This window comes from Chiloscyllium punctatum, chromosome 20 (assembly GCF_047496795.1).
Source record: "Chiloscyllium punctatum isolate Juve2018m chromosome 20, sChiPun1.3, whole genome shotgun sequence".
In the NCBI taxonomy this organism is placed as follows: Eukaryota; Metazoa; Chordata; class Chondrichthyes; order Orectolobiformes; family Hemiscylliidae; genus Chiloscyllium; species Chiloscyllium punctatum.
In genome coordinates this window covers 57,270,211-57,292,353 of record NC_092758.1, presented here as the reverse complement: position 1 = coordinate 57,292,353, position 22,143 = coordinate 57,270,211, and the positions used below count along the sequence as shown (strand labels likewise).

Here is a 22,143-nt window from a genome sequence, read left to right as displayed (position 1 = left end):
CTGGAGTGGGATTGCTCCTCCTGGGAGCAGATTCAGTGGAGGTGGAGGCATTGGGAGTAAGGGATCCATGCTACTTGATTTCTTCCTTACTTGATTCCAGTACTATTCCAACAATAGATATTAGGCTAATGCTTTTTGCCTCCCTCCCATTTGTAAAAAAAGGTCTCACATTGGCATTTTTCCAGTCCGCTGATACTTCTCCAGAATCCCTGGATTTTTGTAAAACTACAACTGATGCATCCACTACCTCTGTAGCTTGCATCCTAGGATACGACAGGAGGTAGCTATCAGCGCCCATGGATTTGTCTGCCTTTATGTCCATTAGTTTGTCTAATAATACTTCAGTGATGGTACATAATTCCTCCCCTGTATTCTTTAGTATTAGTGGGATGTTTAAAGTATCTTCCATCGTAAAAACCCATTCCGAATCAGTTTAGTTCCTCTGCTATTTCATTGTTCCCTATAACTGCCTTCCTGGAATCATTTTCGATGAGGGCTATGTTCTTTTTGACCCTTCTCTTTCTTTTTAAGTCTAAGAAACCCTTGGTTTCAGTTTTTATATTCCTCACTAGTTTGCCCTTATATTTTGTCTTTTGTTTTAGTCCTCCTTTGGATTCTGAACTTAGCCCAGTCTTCGGGGCTCTCACTGACCTTTGATCTTTAGAGATGGGTCAAAAACGGGTATACATGCACATGGGGTGCTTGTGCCTTGTGTCCAAGGAGCATGCCCTGAGAAATTGCCCTGTGTTCAATTTCCTCGTGGTGGGTGGTAATGATAGAAAACTGCAGACTAATAAGGCAGGATCTGCAGTTGATAAGGTTCAAAGTTTGTGAGAAGATTTGTAGCATGGGTGCTCGTTGTTGTGGTTCTGTTCACCGAGCTGGGAATTTGTGTTGCAGACGTTTCGTCCCCTGTCTAGGTGACATCCTCAGTGCTTGGAAGCTTCCTGTGAAGCGCTTCTGTGATCTTTCCTCCGGCATTTATAATGGTTTGACAACCGGAAGCGACAGATTCAAACCACTAGAAATGCCAGAGGAAAGATCACAGGAGCGCTTCACAGGAGGCTCCCAAGCACTGAAGATGTCACCTAGACAGGGGACGAAGCGTCTGCAACACAAATTCCCAGCTCGGCGAACAGAACCACAACAGTGGATAAGGTTGTTAACAGGTAATAATATCCATAGATAGGCATCTTGCCACTGCTAAGCAAGAATCTCAAATTGACACCTGCAATTTAGTTAAAAATCAGTGAGTTGTTCCTGATGTCAAGTTAGGCCTCACTAGATTTCTCATGGGAATGTCACATTTATAATCATAAACTACAAAATTCAGGCTACTATAAAATTCTGCTGAGAGCATTGCAATATGTATTTACAACTTGTTAATGTCCATTTTATATGCCTCTTTTTGAAAAGAAAATGTCATTGTATTGGCTATTTGATCAAAGCTGATAAGTTACAGAAAGTTTGCAAGAGGACAAACTGGAGGGTAGCAGGAATGGGTTGAGCGAGGCATGGTTTGATGACAGGTGTCAGAGTAATTGCAGACAAGCTACAACGGATGAGAGAGGACGGCATAAAGCAGTTGAGCATGACATATCATGATATCAGATCTCCTAGCAGGAGCATGTACAGTCTGCTGCAGTAGCTTGTAAATATTGCTGTTCTAAGTTGGTTTCAGTCTGCTTATCTATGAGATCAGTCGTATGAAATTAGAAGCCACAGTACTGGCCAATTGTTCTCCTCTTACTAAGATGGTCATCTTTTAAATCATATGCTAATCTGGGAGCACATATTCACTGCAATCTGTTTGTTTATAAGGTCAGTCCCCTTAAAATCATGGCTTGGACATCTTTTTTCAAATTCTGAATAGAAATTGCAATGTTCATAAACAGATCAAACCTCTTTTGAACTGAAAGCTATGACTTTATTCACTTACACATATGGGTTCATGTTTAATAGATCTGAATGGTAGCATATCACTCATTAAGAGTTATAAATTGTTTGCTACATTTGTCTTATTCTGTATATGATGTACAGGTAAAACTAAATGCACAAAAAATACACTGTATTAAAAAGTACCATAACTAATCTTGCACTGTACTTGGTCGCCTGTCTTTGATCCGGGAGACTGTCACTGTAAGAACTTATTTGCACTTCATATTAAACTACATAGGCAAGTGATATAATTTGCAAAAATTTGTGAACAATAAGAAATATTTTCCAAGATCAAATGATTTCATACCAGTTATTGATCAAAATGTTAATGGTTTTTAATGCTTTGGGGAAAATTATTGGTGGCTTCTAGGCACAGTAATGGTATATTGTTGATACCTGTCAGCATTCAGAAACACAACCCTGTATTTGTGGTATGAACTGAAATTTTGCTTGAGAAGACTCTGAAGTGCCTTGGAAGGTTTTACTTTAAGGCTACTATATAAATACAAGTTGTTGTGAATAATGCTGTGAATCTTTTTTAAATTCCCTCACTTTCTATATTTAATTTTCGTTTCCAACAAGTACACACACTGAACTTATTCAAACCTTAAGCTGGGCTGTATGTATATGAAAAGGTGTACACTGTTTTTTTTCCCTTCTGTCAGTCATCCTATCTACCAAATTGCCCCTGTGGCTTAACCCTGGCTGTTTCCCCTGTTAACACCACGTAAAATTTTGATTTAGCACATTAAAAACTGGCAAACCTTTTGCTAAATTGTCAGATAGAATTTAATGAAGCTCTTGGATTATTTTCACTTAAAAGTTAAAATTATTATCACTACTTCAAGTTGTGTTTGTCATTTTATTGTTAGAAACTATATATCTAATTTGTACAAATTGAGTAACTAGTGAAGCTAGCAGTTTTTAACACAATTTGGAAAAGCATTTCTTTATTCCTTCTGAGATATTATATTCTTTTAATCAGGAGTCCAGTGTCAAGAGCTGGTTCCCAGTTTTTGTTTCCTTTTGACTCCATTTTCTGTATGTTGAAAGGAGACTTGCTGACCCAATTATACCTAGTCTATTAGTCTGCTGCCACCATGGAATACTAACTTAAGAGCATCAGTTAAAGAACCATATCTTAATGTCTGTACATCTAATATATATGCTGCTGTAATGCAGAGGTACTATGTTAGCATTCTGATGGCCAAGAACAGTGAACTGCTACCATTTGCTTAGTTGCTTTCACAGTATCCATTAATAACTGAAGGCGGACCATCAGAAAGTAGCCATCATTATTTAATTCTTAAAATATAGATAGAAATATTAAATATTTAAGTACTTTTTCTGTGTTAGAAAGTTGTAAACATATTGACAGCCCTTGCAAACATTTTTCAAATCTTCACAAATTTATTTATAGTGGGTATTGTTTACTGGTTGGATCAAGACTTTTACCGGCATAGCAATTGATTTTGATTCTCAGTACTGTCTCTTGAATTACCCAAGGGAGGTTGGCTTTGATAATGTGATCAATATATGGTTCATAAATGAGTCTTGCATTAGTGCTAAACAGATTTTCTTCTGAAACCTTAATCTGAGTTCAGATCCTTAAAATAATAATTGTGTTTTGGTATTCTGGGAGAATTCTTTAATGATGATGTCACTTTCTTGAGTACCATCGGCACTGTATATCATGGCCAATGCTCCACTATTTGGCGTAGTATTTGCATTTTCCTAGCTTCCATATTTCTCCAAGAAGATCTAAAAGAAAAGCAGTGATATTGCATTTGAGATTCCTTTTCACATTTTCTCTTACACACTACTTCCAGCTTCTTACTTGACTAGGATTGCACTGTGCCACACTGCTCAAATGGCAGTTCACAATTTCTTTTTTGACTGGCTGTTTAACCAAGAAGTGACTTCATATATTTGATCATTTGGCAATCAGCAACAGGACTATCTTTCATTATCTCCACCCCCCTCCTCCCCCACCCCAATGTAAGTCCCCGATACAGAAGCATGCAACTAACTCTCAGGTGCCCTGATCAGGTAACTTGTAAGGTGTCGTACAATTCAAGTAGTTTTAAGCCAACGGAATTGAACCTGCTTAATTATTACTTCCTTTTTTTTTCAAAGTGAAAGATTGATTGCTGTTGAATCTAGAGACCTCCTTTCGATCTCTTGCCTCACTGGAATAATGTAATTTGTTAATTTTCCACTACTTAACACCTTTATTAGTAACTACAGTAAACACCTTTTATTACCCACATAATAATGTTCAGTGTGATAGACAATTTGTTTAAATGCCCACATTATTCTTCATAAGGGACAAATAAACAAACCAGTCGTGTTCTTCTGTTGTCCCTTTTACTCTTTTTCACCCACCCCTTCACGTTCTTCTTCCCCCCCCCCCCCCACCCCCCATCTTCCCTTCCCCTCCCACCCCCCCTCATCTTTCCTGCCTCTTCTTCTCCCCCACCCCACCCCACCCCACCACCTCAGCACTTCCTCAGTACTACCTGCCTGTCCACCTATCTTCGTATCATTGGCAAACTTCGCTAGAATGCCCCCAGTCCCTTCATCCAGATCATTAATATATAACGTGAACAGCTGCGGCCCCAACACTGAACCCTTTGGGACACCGCTTGTCACTGGCTGCCATTCCAAAAAAGAACCTCTTATCCCAACTCTCTGCCTTCTGTCAGACAGCCAATCCTCAATCCATGCCAGTAGCTCACCTCGAACACCATGGGCCCTCACCTTACTCAGCAGCCTCCCGTGTGGCACCTTATCAAAAACCTTTTGGAAGTCTAGATGGACAACATCCACTGGGTTTCCCTGGTCTAACCTACTTGTCACCTCTTCAAAGAATTCTAACAAGTTTGTCAGGCACGACCTCCCCTTACTAAATCCATGTTGACTTGTTCTAATCTGACCCTGCTCTTCCAAGAATTTAGAAACCTCATCCTTAATGATGGATTCTAGAATTTTACTAACAACTGAGGTTAGGCTAATTGGCCTATAATTTTCCATCTTTTGTCTTGATCCTTTCTTGAACAATGGGATTACAACAGCAGTCTTCCAATCATCCGGGACTTTCCCTGACTCCAGTGACTTTTGAAAGATCTCAACCAACGCCTCCGCCATTTCCTCAGCCACCTCCCTCAGAACTCTCGGATGTAGCCCATTGGGGCCAGGAGATTTGTCAATTTTAAGACCTTTTTAGCTTTTCTAGCACTATCTCTTTTGTAATGGCAACCTGACTCCCTTTAATTGTTGGGATATTACTCATGTCTTCCACTGTGAAGACTGACGCAAAGTACTTATTAAGTTCTCCAGCTATTTCCTTATCTCCCATCACTAGCCTTCCAGCATTAGTTTGAAGTGGCCCAATGTCTACTTTTGCCTGCTGTTTGTTTCTTATGTATTGAAAGAAACTTTACTATCATTTCTAATATTACTGGCTAGCCTACCTTCATATTTGATCCTCTCCTTCCTTATTTCTCTCTTTGTTATCCTCTGTTTTTGAAGCCTTCCCAATCTTCTGATTTCCCAGTGCTTTTGACCACTTTATAGGATCTCTCTTTTTCTTTGATACATTTCCTGACTTCCTTATTCAAATTTGCTTGATTTGTTATTGTATTTTCAGTAGATCTGCATTGCTTGCTGTGTCATTGTTATTGCACAGGAATAAAACTTCTAAATAGGAAGTCATGATATTCTCTATAAGTAGGAAGTCTTGCTATTCAGACATTTGGGGCGGAAAGCGTGCTTACTTTCTCGTTGCCTTCCCTGAAAATGTTTTGCATTTCTCAAAAAAAAATTGCTGTAAGTCTGCCATGCTTGCAACATTAAAAGGCATTTTCTTTACAATTCCCACCACCATGTTACCTAGAATAATCCAATGAACAGCATTCTGAATTGTTGCCCACTGTATTGGTTGGGCTTCTTACTCAGGAAATGTTCAAGTATTGTGATGCTGTCTGTAGAAAATAAAGAAGAGTCTTGCCATTAAGGAGAAACTACCATGTGCAGGGAATGCTACTTCTATGGCTCGGTTGAGTTTGATGTTTCAAAAGAAAGCCTTGATTGTTACATGAATAATTAAACTTTTTCATGGAAGGGAGAAAATAAATCGTGATTGGAAAGAAAATCATGTACAATCAAATGTTTAATTTGTTGTTAGATTTTGGCATTTTAATTTTGAAAACTTATTGATGATCTTATCATTAACTAGTCAGATTACAACTAACATGGTGAATATCTTAAGACCATAAGAAATAGGAACAGGAGTAGGCTCACTCAAGCCTGCTCTACCATTCAGTAGGATCATGGTTGTTGTGACACTCCTGACATCTGCTTTCTTGCCCTTGATTCTCCAAGCCCATGATTCCCCTACTGACTGCAAATCAATCTTAATCAGTCTAAAATATACACAAGGATTCTGCCCCACAGCGCTCTGTGGCAAGAAGTTCCAAAGATAATCAACTCTCCGACAGAAGAAATTCCTCCTTCCCTCAGTCTGAGATTGGTGCTCCTTTATTCTGAGATTATGCCCTCTGATCTTGCATGAAGGGAAACATCCTCTGAGCATTTACCTTGTCACGCCTCTCTAAAATCCAAAATGTTTCAATGCAATCACCTCTCGTTTTTATAAATTCCTATGAGTTTAGTCCTAACTTGCTTAACCTTTGCTTATAAGATAATCGCTCCATTCTGGGGATCATTCTAGTGAACCTTCTCTGGACTGTTTATGATGAAATAATATTGTTTCTTAAATAAGCAGGCCAAATGCTCTCAGTACTCACTGTTCTCACAAGCACCTTGTACAGTTGCAGTACTCTTACCCGACTCTTATATTTCAAACGTGTTGAAATATGACCAACATTCCATTTAGCTTTCTGATTTCCTACTGCACCTGTGGTGGGCGGCACGGTGGCACAGTGGTTAGCACTGCTGCCTCACAGCGCCAGAGACCCGGGTTCAATTCCCACCTCAGGCAGCTGTCTGTGTGGAGTTTGCATGTTCTCCCCGTGTCTGCGTGGGTTTCCTCCAGGTACTCCGGTTTCCTCCCACAGTCCAAAGATGTGCAGGTCAGGTGAATTGGCCATGCTAAATTGCCCATAGTGTTAGGTAAGGGGTAGATGTAGGGGTATGGATGGGTTATGCCTCGGCGGGTCGGTGTGGAGTTGTTGGGCCGAAGGGCCTGTTTCCACACTGTAATGTAATCTAATCTAATCTAATCTAACCTGTGTGCTAGTTTTCTGTTTTGTGCACAAGTACCACCAAGTTCCTTTGTGTTACTGCTTTCTACAGTTTTTTTTCCCATTTAAATGGCTGGAAGGGAGAACAAAAGAACACAAAGTGAACAACTTTACATTTTCCCACATTATACTCTATTTGCTGACTCTTTGTCCACTCATTCACCTAACAGTATCACTTTGCAAGCTGTTTGTATCAGTCTCATAAACTGCTTTTCCATTTACTTTTGTCTCATCTGCAAATTTGGCTGCAGTACATTCACTTTCTTTGTCTAAGTCATTAATATATGATGTAAACAGTTACAGTCCCAGCACTGATCCCGATGGAACACCACTGGTCACAGGCTGCTAACCTGAAAACAAAACCTTATACGCACTCTGTTTCTTATTTACTAGCGAGTCCTCTATCCATGCCAATATGCTACATCCAACACCAGAGCTCTTAGTTTATGAATTAACCTTTTGTGAGAGAACTTGTTAAACACCTTCTCTAAATCCAAAGGCGACACGTCTATTGGTTTCCCTTTATCTACTGTCTTGCTTGAAAAAAAATTTATTCAGGTAGGATTTCCTTTTCATGAAACCATGCTGATACTGTTCGTTTAGATTGATTTTCCAAATGTTCTGCATTTCTCCAACAACAGCTGAGGCTAATTAGCTTATAGTTACCCACTTTTTGATTCCCTCCCTTTTTGAATAAGGGTGTCACATTGGCAGTCTTCCAATCCTGATACTTCTCCAGAATCCCAAGGATGTTCGGAAAATTACAACCAGTGCTTCCACTATCTCTGTAACTACCTCTTTTGTGACCCTGGTGACAAGTTATCATAGCCACAGGACTTAACTGCCTTTAGTCCAATTAATTTGTCTAATATTACTTATCTAGTGATGATAATTGTACTTAATTCCTTCCTCCCATTCTTTAGTATGAATGCAATGTTCAAAGTTTCTTCCACCATAAAGACTGATGCAAAATATCTGTTTAATTCCTCTGCCATTTCTTGTTCCCCATAACCATTTCCACAGATCCACTTTCTGAAGGCTTATGTTCACTTTGACTTCTCTGTTCCTTTTTATAAGTTTAACAAAGCTCTTAAATTTCATCAGAGTTTTAAGAAGAAATGTAACACCTAGTATACAGTAAAAACACACATGACTGTGATGAGCAGAAGGTATTGCCTGAGGAGGGCTGGCACACTGAACAAATCGTCCCTTCAAATCTTTTTCTTCTCAAATATGTTACACCTTCATGACTTATCAAACTATCCAAGAACATTAGCATTGATCTATATATTTCAGAGTTTCTGTCCTCTTGGTTATTGCTTGGAAGCTTACTTTATATGGTTTCTCAAGTTTGGACCTGGATGGATTATTGATTACGGGCAGTAGTTTAGAATAAGGCATGGTTGAAGAATGTGGTGCTGGAAAAGCACAGCTGGTCAGGAAGCATCTGAGGACCATGAGAGTCTATGTTTTGAGCATGAGCTCTTCATCAGGAATGAGGGGTGGCCCAAGCGCGGGAGGAGATAAATGGGACTGGGGTGGGGGGGGGCAACATTAATGAGAATGCGATAGGTAGATGAAGTTGGGGGTGAAGGTGATAGATCAGAGAGGAGGGTGGAGTGGATAGATGGGAAGGAAGGTGGACAGGTAGGACAGTTCAAGAGGGTGGTGCCGAGTTAGTAGGTTGGATCTGGGATAAGGTGGGGAGAGGGGAAATGAGGAAACTGGTGAAATTGGCCCACACCTTCCCCCTCCCCTCCATCCAAGGTCCCAAAGGATCCTTCCACATACAAAACAGATTTACCTGTACTTCCAAACACATTATTTATTGTCTGTTGCTCTCAATGTGGTTGTCTCTACATTGGGGAGATAGGACGCCAACTTGCGGAATGTTTCAGGGAACACCTCTGGGACACTCACTAAACAACCCCACTGCCCTGTGGCTGAACACTTCAACTCCCCCTCCCACAAGCACATGTAAGTCTTGGGCTGCCTCTGCCAAACTCTAGCCACCTCTTGCCTGGAGGAAGAACGTCTCATCATCCGTGTTGGGACCCTCCAACCGTACAAGATCCATGTCCATTTCACCAGTTTCCTCATTTCTTCCCCCCCCCCCCCCCCCCCCAACCTTATCTCAGATCCAACCTTTCAACACAGCACTGCCCTACCTGTCCATTTTCCTTCCAACCTATCTGCCCCATCTTCATCTACCTATCGCATTCCCAGCTATCTCCCCACCCCCATTTATCTCAGCCTCCTTGGGCCACCCCATAATTCCTGATGAAAGACCCATGCTGAAAATGTCAACTCACCTGCTCCTCAGATGCTGCCTGACTGGCTGTGCGTTTCCAGCACCACACCTTTTGACTCTGATCTCCAGCACCTTATCTCTTAGGATAAGGCATAGCAGATTTAAAATAGATGAGAAATTGCTTCTCTTAAACTGTCATTAATCTGTAGAATTCACTACCCCAGAGTGTGGTGGTTGCTGATGCATTGAGTAAATTTGAGGAGCAGATAGACACATTTTTAATTAAGTGGTTTGAAGGGTCATGGAGTTTGGGCAGTTGAAGCCAAGGTGAGATCAGTCATCGCTATCTCAAATGGAGCAGGCTCAAAGGCTGAATTGCCTGCTCCTGCTCTTAGTTCTTGGGTTATGAGATATTGAGACACTACACCTCACCTGAACCTTGATGGCTTTCTCAACTGGCTACATCCGTCATTGCCAAAGAATAATTATTGCTCTAGTTTGTCCCTAGAGAAATTGAGCCCCAAGGCTACTATTCCTTTACATATTTCAGATTGATTATATTCTATCTGTGTATATAATAGTGAATTTCTCATTTCTAAGCTTTTGACTAGTTTGTTCAAATGCTCTGTTTACTAAGTATTTAGCATCGGCTATGATTCTACCCTGATTGGGCAGGCTCCGACTGCAAATTCGCAGTTTACAAGGTGGGATGGCTAGTATCATATTTTCTGACAGGAATCACTTTACCATTGAATAAGCTTATGGCACATGGAAAGTTGCCCTGAGATCTCTTTGATGCATTTAACAGCGAGCTCAAAATCTGATAAGGTTATGACTTCCACTAATAGGAAAGCTTTGGTAGCGGAAGAAAAGTGGGCTAGTTCTTCAGTGGTTCAACAAAAGTCCTGAAAATTGGCAGGAGTATACCAAAGCTGAAAATGTGTTGCTGGAAACGTGCAGCAGGTCAAGCAGCATCCAAGGAGCAGGAAAATCGACGCTTCGGGCATGAGCCCTTCAGGAAATGTGCAAAGTGTGCCAAGCAGGCTAAGATAAAAGGTAGGGAGGAGGGACTTGGGGGAGGGGTGTTGGAAATGAGATAAGTGGAAGGAGGTTAAGGTGAGGGTGATAGGCCGGAGTGGGGGTGGGGGCGGGGGCGGAGAGGTCAGGAAGAAGATTGCAGGTTAGGAAGGTGGTGCTGAGTTCGAGGGTTGAGACTGAGACCAGGTGGAGGGGGAGAAATGAGGAAACTGGAGAAATCGGAGTTCATCCCTTGTGGTTGGAGGGTTCCTAGGCGGAAGATAAGGCGATCTTACTCCAGCCGTCGTATTGCTATGGTCTGGCAACGGAGGAGTCCAAGGACCTGTATGTCCTTGGTGGAGTGGGAGGGGGAGTTGAAGTGTTGAGCTACGGGGTGGTTGGGTTGGTTGGTCCGGGTGTCCCAGAGGTGTTCTCTGAAACGTTCCGCAAGTAGGCAGCCTGTCCCTCTAATATAGAGGAGGCCACATCGGGTTCAGCGGATGCAGTAAATGATGTGTGTGGAAGTGCAGGTGAATTTGTGGCGGATATGGAAGGATCCCTTGGGGCCTTGGACGGAATTAAGGGGGGAGGTGTGGGCGCAAGTTTTGCATTTCTTGCAGTTGCAGGGGAAGGTGCCGGGAGTGGAGGTTGGTTGGTGGGGGTGTGGACCTGATTAGGGAGTCACTGAGGGAGTGGTCTTTTCGGAATGCTGATAGGGGAAGGGAGGTAAATATATCCCTGGTGGTGGGGTCCGTTTGGAGGTGGCGGAAATGACGACGGATGATACGATGTATATGAAGGTTGGTGGGGTGGTAGGTGAGGACCAGTGGGGTTCTGTCCTGGTGGTGATTGGATGGGCGGGGCTCAAGGGCGGAGGAGTGGGAAGTGGAGGAGATGCGGTGGAGAGCATAGTCGACCACGTCTGGGGGGAAATTGCGGTCTTTGAAGAAAGAGGCCATCTGGGTTGTTCGGTATTGGAACTGGTCCTTCTGGGAGCAGATGTGGCGGAGATGAAGGAATTGGGAATATGGGATGGCATTTTTACAGGGGGCAGGGTGGGAGGAGGTGTAGTCTAGGTAGCTGTGGGAGTCGGTCGGTTTATAGTAAATGTCAGTGTTGATTCGGTCACCCGAGATAGAAATGGAGAGGTCTAGGAAGGGGAGGGAGGAGTCTGAGACGGTCCAGGTAAATTTGAGGTCGGGGTGGAAGGTGTTAGTAAAGTGGATGAACTGTTCAACCTCCTCGTGGGAGCACAAGGCAGTGCTGATACAGTTATCGATGTAGCAGAGGAAAAAGGTGGGGGGTGGTGCCAGTGTAGCTGCGGAAGATGGACTGTTCCACATATCCTACGAAGAGGCAGGCATAGCTGGGGCCCATGCGGGTGCCCATGGCTACTCCTTTAGTTTGGAGGAAGTGGGAGGATTGGAAAGAGAAGTCCAGAGTGAGGGCCAGTTCAGTCAGTCGAAGGAGGGTGTCAGTGGAAGAGTACTGGTTGGTACGGCGGGAAAGGAAGAAGCGGAGGGCTTTGAGTCCTTCGTGATGGGGGATGGAGGTGTATAGGGACTGGATGTCCATGGTGAAGATAAGGCGTTGGGGACCGGGGAAGCGAAAATCATGGAGGTGGAGGGATTGGGTGGTGTCCCAAACGTAGGTGGGGAGTTCTTGGACTAAGGGGAACAGGACCGTGTCGAGGTATGCAGAGATGAGTTCGGTGGGGCAGGAGCAGGCTGAGACAATGGGTCGGCCCGGGCAGTCAGGTTTGTGGATTTTGGGCAGGTGGTAGAAATGGGCGGTGCGGGGTTGTGGGACTGAGGTTGGAGGTAGTGGATGGGAGATCCCTTGAGGAGATGAGGTTATGGATGGTCTGGGAGATAATGGTTTGGTGGTGGGAGGTGGGGTCCTGGTCAAGGGGGCAGTAGGAGGAGGTGTCCGCGAGCTAACGTTTAGCCTCAGTGGTGGAAAGACCGCGACATTAACCGCCTCAACCTCTCCACCCCTCTCACCCTCGGAACGTGCAGCGCTCCCTCTGTTCCAACACCAACCTCGTTATCAAACCGGCAGACAAGGGAGGCGTGGTGGTAGTTTGGTGCACCGATCTTTACACCGCTGAGGCACAGGCATTTACTATAAACCGACCGACTCCCACAGCTACCTAGACTACACCTCCCACCCTGCCCCTGTAAAAACGCCATCCCATATTCCCAATTCCTTCGTCTCTACCGCATCTGCTCCCAGGAGGACCAGTTCCAATACTGAACAACCCAGATGGCCACTTTCTTCAAAGACCGCAATTTCCTCCCAGACATGGTCGACGATCCTCTCCACCGCATCTCCTCCATTTCCCGCTCCTCCGCCCTTGAGCCCCGCCCCTCCAATCGCCACCAGGACAGAATCCCACTGGTCCTCACCTATTACCCCACTAACCTCCATATACATCGTATCATCCGTCGTCATTTCCGCCACCTCCAAATGGACCCCACCACCAGGGATATATTTTCCTCCCCTCCACTATCAGCGTTCCGAAAAGACCACTCCCTCCGTGACTCCCTCGTCAGGTCCACACCCCCCACCAACCCAACCTCCACTCCTGGCACCTTCCCCTGCAACTGCAAGAAATGCAAAACTTGCGCCCACACCTCCCTCTTTCTCCCCCCCCTTAATTCCGTCCAAGGCCCCAAGGGATCCTTCCATATCCGCCACAAATTCACCTGCCCCTCCACACACATCATTTACTGCATCCACTGCACCCGATGTGGCCTCCTCTATATTGGAGGGACAGGCTGCCTACTTGCAGAACGTTTCAGAGAACACCTCTGGGACACCCAGACCAACCAACCCAACCATCTCGTGGCTCAACACTTCAACTGCCCCTCCAACTCCACCAAGGACATGCAGGTCCTTGGACTCCTCCGTCACCAGACCATAGCAACACGACAGTTGGAGCAAGAGTGCCTCATCTTCCGCCTAGGAACCCTCCAACCACAAGGGATGAACTCCGATTTCTCCAGTTACCTCTCTGCCCCCACTCCGGCCTATCACCCTCACCTTAACCTCCTTCCACCTATTGCATTTCCAACGCCCCTCCCCCAAGTCCCTCCTCCCTACCTTTTTATCTTGGCACACTTTCCTCATTCCTGAAGAAGGGCTCATGCCCGATATGTCGATTCTCCTGCTCCTTGGATGCTGCCCTGACCTGCGTTTTTCCAGCAACACATTTTCAGCTCTGATCTTCAGCATCTGCAGTCCTCACTTTCTCCTAAGAGTATACCAAAGGCTGCTAACCATATTTAGAACTAAAACACACACACCTTTGCTTCCAATGTGAAGACAGGAAGGAGGTGAAAAAAATTTGGTCCGTTGTTATTGCATAGTATTCTTTCGGACCCCTTATGAATATAACCTGTAAGTTGTGCATTTCCACAGCTCTAGGGAGTACCGGTAAAAACGTGTGACATAACAGATCAGCGTTTTGCAAGGGTTCTGCAACACTGTGTTAAAACAAATTGAGATACGGATGTGGAATAGCAGACAGTTGGCCGTCCAGTTTTGCAGAGTGGGGAGGGTGGCAGAGTTACTCTATGGGATCGGCAGCTTACCAACACTGACAATGCCTTCCAGAAATGAGTCCGATGGCCTGCCACATATGAGAGTTTCTGTCGGATAATACCCATTAACGTAGAATTGATTTTTTTTCTCTGAAAGTATCTGTCGATTACTTGAGTTAAAATATTTGTTTCAGGCTGTTAGACGTATTAATAATCCTTCTGCAACACTGGGGTCTCTGTCGCCTAGTAAAACCTCAGGATCCATTACAATTGATGTTTTTCACAAGAAAATCCATTACTGGGGCGATGTGCAAGGAGAATTTGAGAGGCCAGGAGCATTTTAACGGCGGAGCTAGTTCCGAACGTTGCAACAAAAACTTCCCGCCAGAGTGAGAATGGGACCCAGAGCAAAATGTTTCCCGGCAGCAAGGGAAGGCGTAATTACAGGGGAGGTACTCCAGGCAATTAATGACGAGGGAAGCCCAAGGCAGAGGAATCTCCGTGGATCTCTGAAGAGCAATTCTGCTCACCCTTGACAAGTCGTTTCAAAAAAAATAAGTTGAGCTGCACACGTTTCTTGCATGACCCTGTCTGCTCCAGTAATGAACCAGACACTGGGCATCATGCTGCAACCGGCAATTAAAAAGCATTTTTGAATGATGTCATCAAGTGTTAATTTCCAGGTATTTGTGAGGCTCCCGTTTACCATGGGGGTGAGCTATGCTGCCGAAAAACTAGCAATTAAAATGTCGGTCGATGGAAACTCGGCCGGAAGAGCCTGACAGTCCTGCACAACTCATTGTACAGACAAGGTTAAAACATCTCTTTTAAAGTTTGTATTTTTAAAAATTGATATGCGGGCTTCGTTTCACGTCATTGTATTTTATTAACTTTTACTTCTCCAGAACCATTTCAGGGCATTCGCTGGTGATTGGGGCAGACTAGTATACTCGGGTGCTGTTCGACCTGTATTTATTGACCCTTCATGAACACACTACAAAAGTCATGCAGCACATTCAAGAAGGAAGGAATTCTATTTATCACCCCCAAAAAATCTGTTGAATATTATTGAGTTGTTCAACTCTAGCACCTAATTAACCCGTTAAATTTATGCTTGGTTTGTGTTTGTGCTTTGCATTGTTTACTTTCTGATGCAGAATTTTCCCATTGAGCTACATTTTGAAAATCTCTTTCTATCTTTTACTATTTAAATTTTGCACAATATTTAATTTTAGACAAGAATTTTAAAATATTGATCGCCTGTTTTCAAAACCCTTCTTGTTTAGCCTTGTCCCTCAATGAATGTCACCTTTACCAGCTCCACATCCTTCTGAGGTATGTGCACTTTTCTAATTCTAGTCTGTTGAGCATTTCCAGTTTTAATCACTTTTCCACAGGCCCTAAACTGCTAAAGGCCCAAGATCTGGAATTCTGTCCTTTTAATATATCTGTGGTCCAGAAATTTGGATGACCAGCTAGCCATTGCAAGACTATAGTCTGGAGTTGTGGCTCAGGATCATGTCACAGCTGACTCTGAAGGATCTACCAGGAAATTGAATTTTCAAATTCTCAGTTATCCTGCATTTGGAACCCACAAAGTCCATTGAGGTCACAAATTTTAGACAGACTCATTTAACCTTAATATTTATGTAGGAAAATGAAGGAGATTAAAAGCCAAAACTAATCCCTAGGTTAATATTGAATTGATCCCCTCTGGAGCTCTTGTGGTGTAGTGACAATGTCCCTACCTCTATGCTAGGATGTCCAAGTTCAAATCTAACCTGCTCCAGAGGGATGTTGTAACATCTCTCTGAACAGGTTGATTAGAAAATATCTTAAATTGAGTTGCCGATTCACTACTGAAGCCCCCCAACTATCCTTTCTACCCAGCCACCCTGGGACCTCTGACAACTTCTGTCCTGACTCCATTGCACCTGACAGCTGAACCTGATCTGTCCCCCACCAATCTGACACCTGACTCCTCCCCTCCCCATCAACCCAAGCTAGATTCAACACTTTTCCAACGTGACCCCTAGACATACCCTAAAAGCTGCTCACTTTAGCAAACCGTACCTGCTTTACCCATATGCCACCCCAACCCCCATTCATCCACGACTACCTTCTCACCCATCTGACACTCTACCTCCACACTTATATGCCTACCCTTTCCATAGTAACTGTTAAAGTAGCTGATTGTTCTGGTGAATATTTAAATTTGGCATACAACACACTGCTGTAAAAGAGGCTGTAGTTTGATGGATGTGAGGATTGTTGGACTGATCACCTTTGTTTCATAACAGGAAGCTTCCATCCATGAATTTCCAATGAATTAGTCATCTGAATGTAACAATAGGCTGGAAGCAGGATTTGCAATCCAAATTCTAGTTTCTAATATATATGTATAAAATATAATCTCTCTACTTCACTATCAACCTTTAACTCACTCTACATCTAGCTTTCCCTAGCTTTTAGTATTTGCTCTTGATGTTTCCTTGTGTAATTGAGTCAAAAATTGTTTCATAATGCTCTTGTGAAGCAACAATAGCCATTAATAGTACTAGATAGCTATTGTAAAAGTTGTTAACGTGGACTATAGCAGTGATCATGTTAAAACATTTGGGTCTGATTTTGCAGGGGTGGGGAAGGAGTTTAAAGATAGTTAACTGGCAGTTTCCTTTGTCATTGCCCCTCTGATTCTCAGTGTCATTGCCTCTCTGAAATAGACCACAACTTCAGGACACTGGGCAGGCACATAGAAATCCAAAAGTTGGGGCCTGTTGTTCAACAATCAGTAAACGCTAAAAGTTTCAGCTTTCTTGCTCCCAAATTTTGTATGAATTATTTTTTAGAAAGTTCAATTTTTTTTAATGAAGATATCATTAATAAAACTTGACGAATAACAAAACTGAACCTGATTTAAATAATATAACCATAGTGGAGTGCTGGTAAATGATTCGGTAGGTTGCATGTTATGTGTCTGTTTTAAAAATTATTAAATTCATGTCAATTATCAATTTTTAAATGTTTTGTTTCAAGATTTTGGATTTCATCTTCTCACATTTTCCCTGAATTCTTTTTAATATGCTTTATGAAAGAAAAATGTTTTATTTTTATGATTTTAGCGGTCTGAAAATCCTTTAATGTAATTGGCTGCAGGAGCATGATTTGTTTCAGTCAGACTCCATGTTGTAGATGTCAAGTAAAGAATCTTGCAATCAGCTACTCTACTTTGCATTGCCCTGGAACTAAAATTCTGCTTAGGTAAATCACGACTTCTCAGTGAAACTTTATGATCAGCCTGAATTATGAGTGCATGAATTTCACCACTGACTGAAAATCTGGTAAAATATGTTTGAAAGACAATGTTCCCTACAAAGTACTGATCTTAGCAGTTCTTACAGAGCCTGTGTAAATGGAGAATGTCAAGTGGTTATGCCACCTGCAAATTTTTGGTATTATCAGTAAACTTGCATAATAATGTGCTCTAAAGTTTCAGCAAGAAACTTACAAAATGCAGTAAACATGTAATAAGAATTAGCATAAACTTCCAGCACAATCTGCCTTTTGATTTGGTAGATATGTAACTGTCATCTTTTCAAATACTCCAGGTCATGGAAAGTTGGGATTAGCTAATGAGATACAGAGGTCCTCTTGTTCCAGGTGGCAGAAAAGCACCGAAACAACAGATAAGGAAACCACAGTACTGTTTTGTAGAGGAAAGAAGTAAGCTCCAACAGCTATTATGTTCTACCAAGGCACTGTTGTCTGTATCATCTAATACTGTAAACTGGCAGACCTGTTTGGTCTGTAAATATACATTTTGAACAGTCCTTGATATTGAAACATCATGTTGCCAAGATCATACACTGTTGAAAGCTCCTGCTAATTATCTTTAGAAGGATTAGAGAATCATGGGCAACAGTCTCTGGTTTTCTGTTTAACTGGATGTGTGGACTCCAGAACCTGTTGCAAATGCGGACAGTTTTGCTGTAATTGCAACCACAAATTCGGGTCGGTGGTTTTTGTGCTTTGTCTATTCCACTTGTCAATAAAAGCACAAAAGGTAGCAAATTGCCATTATCTTTAAACGTTTCCATTCTAGCTACAACAAAAATGTCAAAATATGAAACATTGGATTTATCAAAAAGTAATGCACGCTGATCCCTTTTCCCTTTTTTAAAGCTTGTGTTGTGTAGTGTTAGGATCAGTATCAATGTTAGATATTTTCATTATTCTCAGATGAAAAACGTCATGAATGTTCTGATCAGATGGAATGATAAAGATGCACGTGGCTTTAATCTTCCACGTGAGGTAATATCATAACTAATTGGGTGGTTTAAGCCTTTTGTTTTTAAAAGGATGAGGCTATATGGCTGTATGTTTTGTAAGTTAGAAAGAGCAGTTATAGAAAATAGAGGGGTTTTTTTTACCCTGGAGGCAGCCACATTTAATGTGTGTACATATATACAAAATATTATATACATTTGATCTTACATATTCATAATTTCAAAACACAATTGAGGACACTTATACTGAGCAGTTATTTATACTACTATTTTTAATGTTGGTGGAAATGTTGCATTTTTGCACCATAGTTAAACTTCGCAGCAAATCCTGACCTGACCCTGGAGTAAGCATTGTCACTATGATTTTATTTGACATCACACAGAGTATGAGTCAATTGCTGAACTGGATATGAAAAATACTCAGGAAGTCTTTCAAACATCTTTTACAACCTGCCTGTAATTAAATGTTTAGACACACAGATGCTGCTTTCTCTGTCGAGGTATTAAAATTTAACTGCTTAGAAAGGGGCTGCCGTGGTTAGCAGGATTAAAGTTTGTCAGTCAGTCCCAATGTCTGGCTGTGTCCCAAACTCTACTTGCTGCAATCACTGATAGTGCAAATGCACTAGCAACTTCGCAGCACCATCAATCTTCATTCTTTTTAATTGTATATTAGCGATTAAATTTATGTCAGACTGAAGGTGAAATGTTTGAATTTCTCCTTTGTTCACATGGCTCTTCTGGGTAATGAATGAACCTGATTCTATTACTTTAAATTGTCTGCCATTTTCGGTCTTAAATTAGTTGAGCTGCTATGATTCCTATTTTGCCTCATTCATGTAGTTTAAGGAATTCATTTTAGAAATAAATGTGTACAATTTCCAGACATTGCTCTATTTCCTGCAGCCCATGGGCATTATAGAATCACAGAATCCCTACAGTGCCGGTAGAGGCTATTCAGTCTATCAAGTCTAAACCAACCCTCTGAAGAGCATCCTGCTCATTCTGTTCTGCTACTAAATATAAATTATAATATGTACTTTTGTTCTCACATTTTAATGTTGCGTATATATAGTAACATGAACCACAACTCAAATCAACAGAAACTAGCAAGCATTCCAAGATGTTTCAGATGGCATCTTAGTGGACAATTAACCTTATTTTGATGTTCAGTAAGTGAAACTGCCAGTGGTAGTGCATCTGGTTCTCATGGGAGGTCAAAATTTTAAAAAGATGAAACAAGAATTCGTCCTGGAACCTGTCCTTTTCTGGTTCTGACAAAGATATGTTGAGCAGCGGGTGACTGGTCTTTTTTAAGAGGCAGTTTGGTCATTAAAACCTTACACTTTGTGCCTGAATTTTTTAAAAGTTGTTGTTTAGAACGACTATTGGGTGGTTTTCCCAAACTTCTGGAAACACAGCTTTTACAAGGGAACGAGAAGGCATCAGCCAAGTGCCCAAGCTAATCTTGATTGAAACTTGCCACACTTCTTTTAGGTTAAGAATTTGCTTGCAATCAACTGAGGAGCACTTCAGTTTGTTTTGGTTTTGAAATGAGCAGAGAAAAATGAAAAACAACTGACCTTTCAACTTGCCATAGTGTAAAGCTAATATACATATTAGGAAAATTAATTATTTTGACTTGTTGGTTTTGTGGAAAATTCATGCACTGTATTGTCAGTGAATATCCCATGATATAATGGGGCCAAAAGAAACTAAAACCTGAAGCATCTGACCAGAGGCAGGTGTGTATAACCTAGAATATTTCACTCTAGACATATGAAAACTTCAGGACTCGATGAAATTTAAGTATTAAAGATTCTCCATGGGAGGTTGAGGTGGGAAAGAAATAATTTGAATCCCAATAATACGTTACAGATGCACACATTCTGAACACCGCTTCCAGATCATAAGAGAAAAGATGCTATGACGCAAAATAGTTAATTATAATTTCTTGTTGCTAATATTGATGTCGAGCGACAATTATAATTTGATATTACTGTTGCTAAGCCAGATAATGGTGTCATGGGTAGTGACATATGTTGCTATATTTTGAGTTAGGCTTTGTGTTATGTTTTCTGTGATCACTGTTTCCCATTGGAGGTTTATAGTATCAAAGAGTCCAGACAGTGTGGAAGCAGGCCATTCAGCCCGTTCAGTCCACACCTACCCACTGAAGAGCACCCCACCCATATTCATCCCCCACCCGATCCCTAGAACCCTGCATCTCCCATGGCTAATCTATGTATCTTGCACATCCCAAGACATGGCTGATCCAACTAACCTGCATATCTTTGGACTGTGGGAGTAAGTTGGAGCACCCAGAGGAGACTCTCTCAGATACGGGGAGAACGTGCAAACTCTGTTCAATTCTGGCATCAGGCAACATCTGTGCAGAGGTCCCTGGCAGTGCAAGGCTCCAGTGCTAACCACTGAGCCACCCTGTACTGCCGTTTATTTCATTTTCGATTTTTAGTTTTTAGCCATGACAGATTAGAACTCAAATAATGAAAATATTTCGTAAAGGCTGTGAGTTTGTCTACCAATAAAGTAGACATTGGGCTTTCTGAAATGTCTGGCAGGCCTCTACAATGTTGATGAATTAGTCACATATGAAGTTGTAATCTAGTTTAAAGGAGATTTGAGCTATAGGGAGAGGCTGAATAGGCTGGGGCTATTTTCCAAGGAAATTTGGAGGCTGAGGGGTGACCTTATTGAGGTTTATAAAGTCATGAGGGCATAGATAGGATAAATAGAGAGTCTTTTTCCTGTGGTGCGGGAGTCCAGAACTAGAGGGCATAGGTTTATGGTGAGAGGGGAAAGATATAAAAGAGAGCTAAGGGGCAACTTTTTCACACAGAGGGTGGTATGCATTTGGAATGAGCTGCCAGAGGAAGTGGTGGAGGCTAGTACAATTGCAGCATTTAAAAGGCATTTGGATGGGTATATGATTAGGAAGAGTTTGGAGGGATATGTGCCAGTGCTGGCAAGTGGGACTAGATTAGATTGGGATATCTGGTCGGCATGGACAAGTTGGCCTGAAGGGTCTGTTTCTGTGGTGTAATTGCTGAAGAAAGAGAAACTTACCGTGTACTCAACCATTGAAAAGTAACAATACAAGAAGTAGCCATTCAATACATTGTCTGCACTGGCTGAAAAATAAATAAAAACGAATGGCCCATTTCTAACCCAATTTACAGCATTTGGTCCAGAGCCTTTTATTACAGCAGTTCAAGTGCATAACCAGGTTCTGCCTCAAAACAGCAATTTAAGATGCTCATAGCCCTCTGGTGGCAAAAGTTTTTCCTTATGTCCCCTCTAATTTTTCTACCAGGGCAAGATCTCAAGAGTAACATTTCAAAGAAATAAAGAACTTTTACTGCCGAAGATAAGGATGCTAACTGGTTGAAGCGTTACTGTGAAAAGTACACTGAAAGGGCACAGTATCTGAACATGTTCTTAGTACTTGTGGGCATATCTACTTAATCAGATAAGGATAGCAGCTTTTCTTCCTTTAAGAGATAATGCACTTTGACCTAATACCAGATAGGTTTCTATAACAGTCAACAATAGTTTCATGTCTACAACTACTCTGATCTTTCAGTTCCAGATTTTTATTTTGAAACATTTACATTCCACCAGCTGCAGTGCTGGAATCTGAATCCGTGTGCCCAGGAGATTAGCTTAGGCCTCTGACTTACCAGTCAAGTGACGTTACCACTATGTCACAGTTTGCCCTTGGGTTTGGGCAAATACACTGTAAGTAATGATCCAATTGGGATAATTATCACCCTACAGGATACTTACTATGCACTTTATTTTAGTATCAAAGTTGCATGGTG

General features: G+C 42.1%; 1 protein-coding gene across 3 annotated transcripts in view; it reads left to right on the top strand.

The window, feature by feature from the left end:
* The window catches only part of ubtd2 (ubiquitin domain containing 2), a 72,576-nt gene that overhangs the window by 12,707 nt on the left and 37,726 nt on the right, over positions 1–22,143 (top strand). The window contains exons 1-2 of one of the 3 annotated variants that reach the window (XM_072590964.1): positions 14,343–14,827; positions 17,624–17,738. The exons of 1 other annotated variant lie outside the window; for it this stretch is intronic. In XM_072590964.1, the coding sequence (XP_072447065.1) occupies positions 17,648–17,738 (91 nt within the window). In that variant the 5' untranslated portion in view covers positions 14,343–14,827; positions 17,624–17,647. Of the gene's footprint in view, positions 1–14,342; positions 14,828–17,623; positions 17,739–22,143 lie in introns of those variants that run through there. One more of the 3 variants, XM_072590966.1, reaches the window with a different exon arrangement.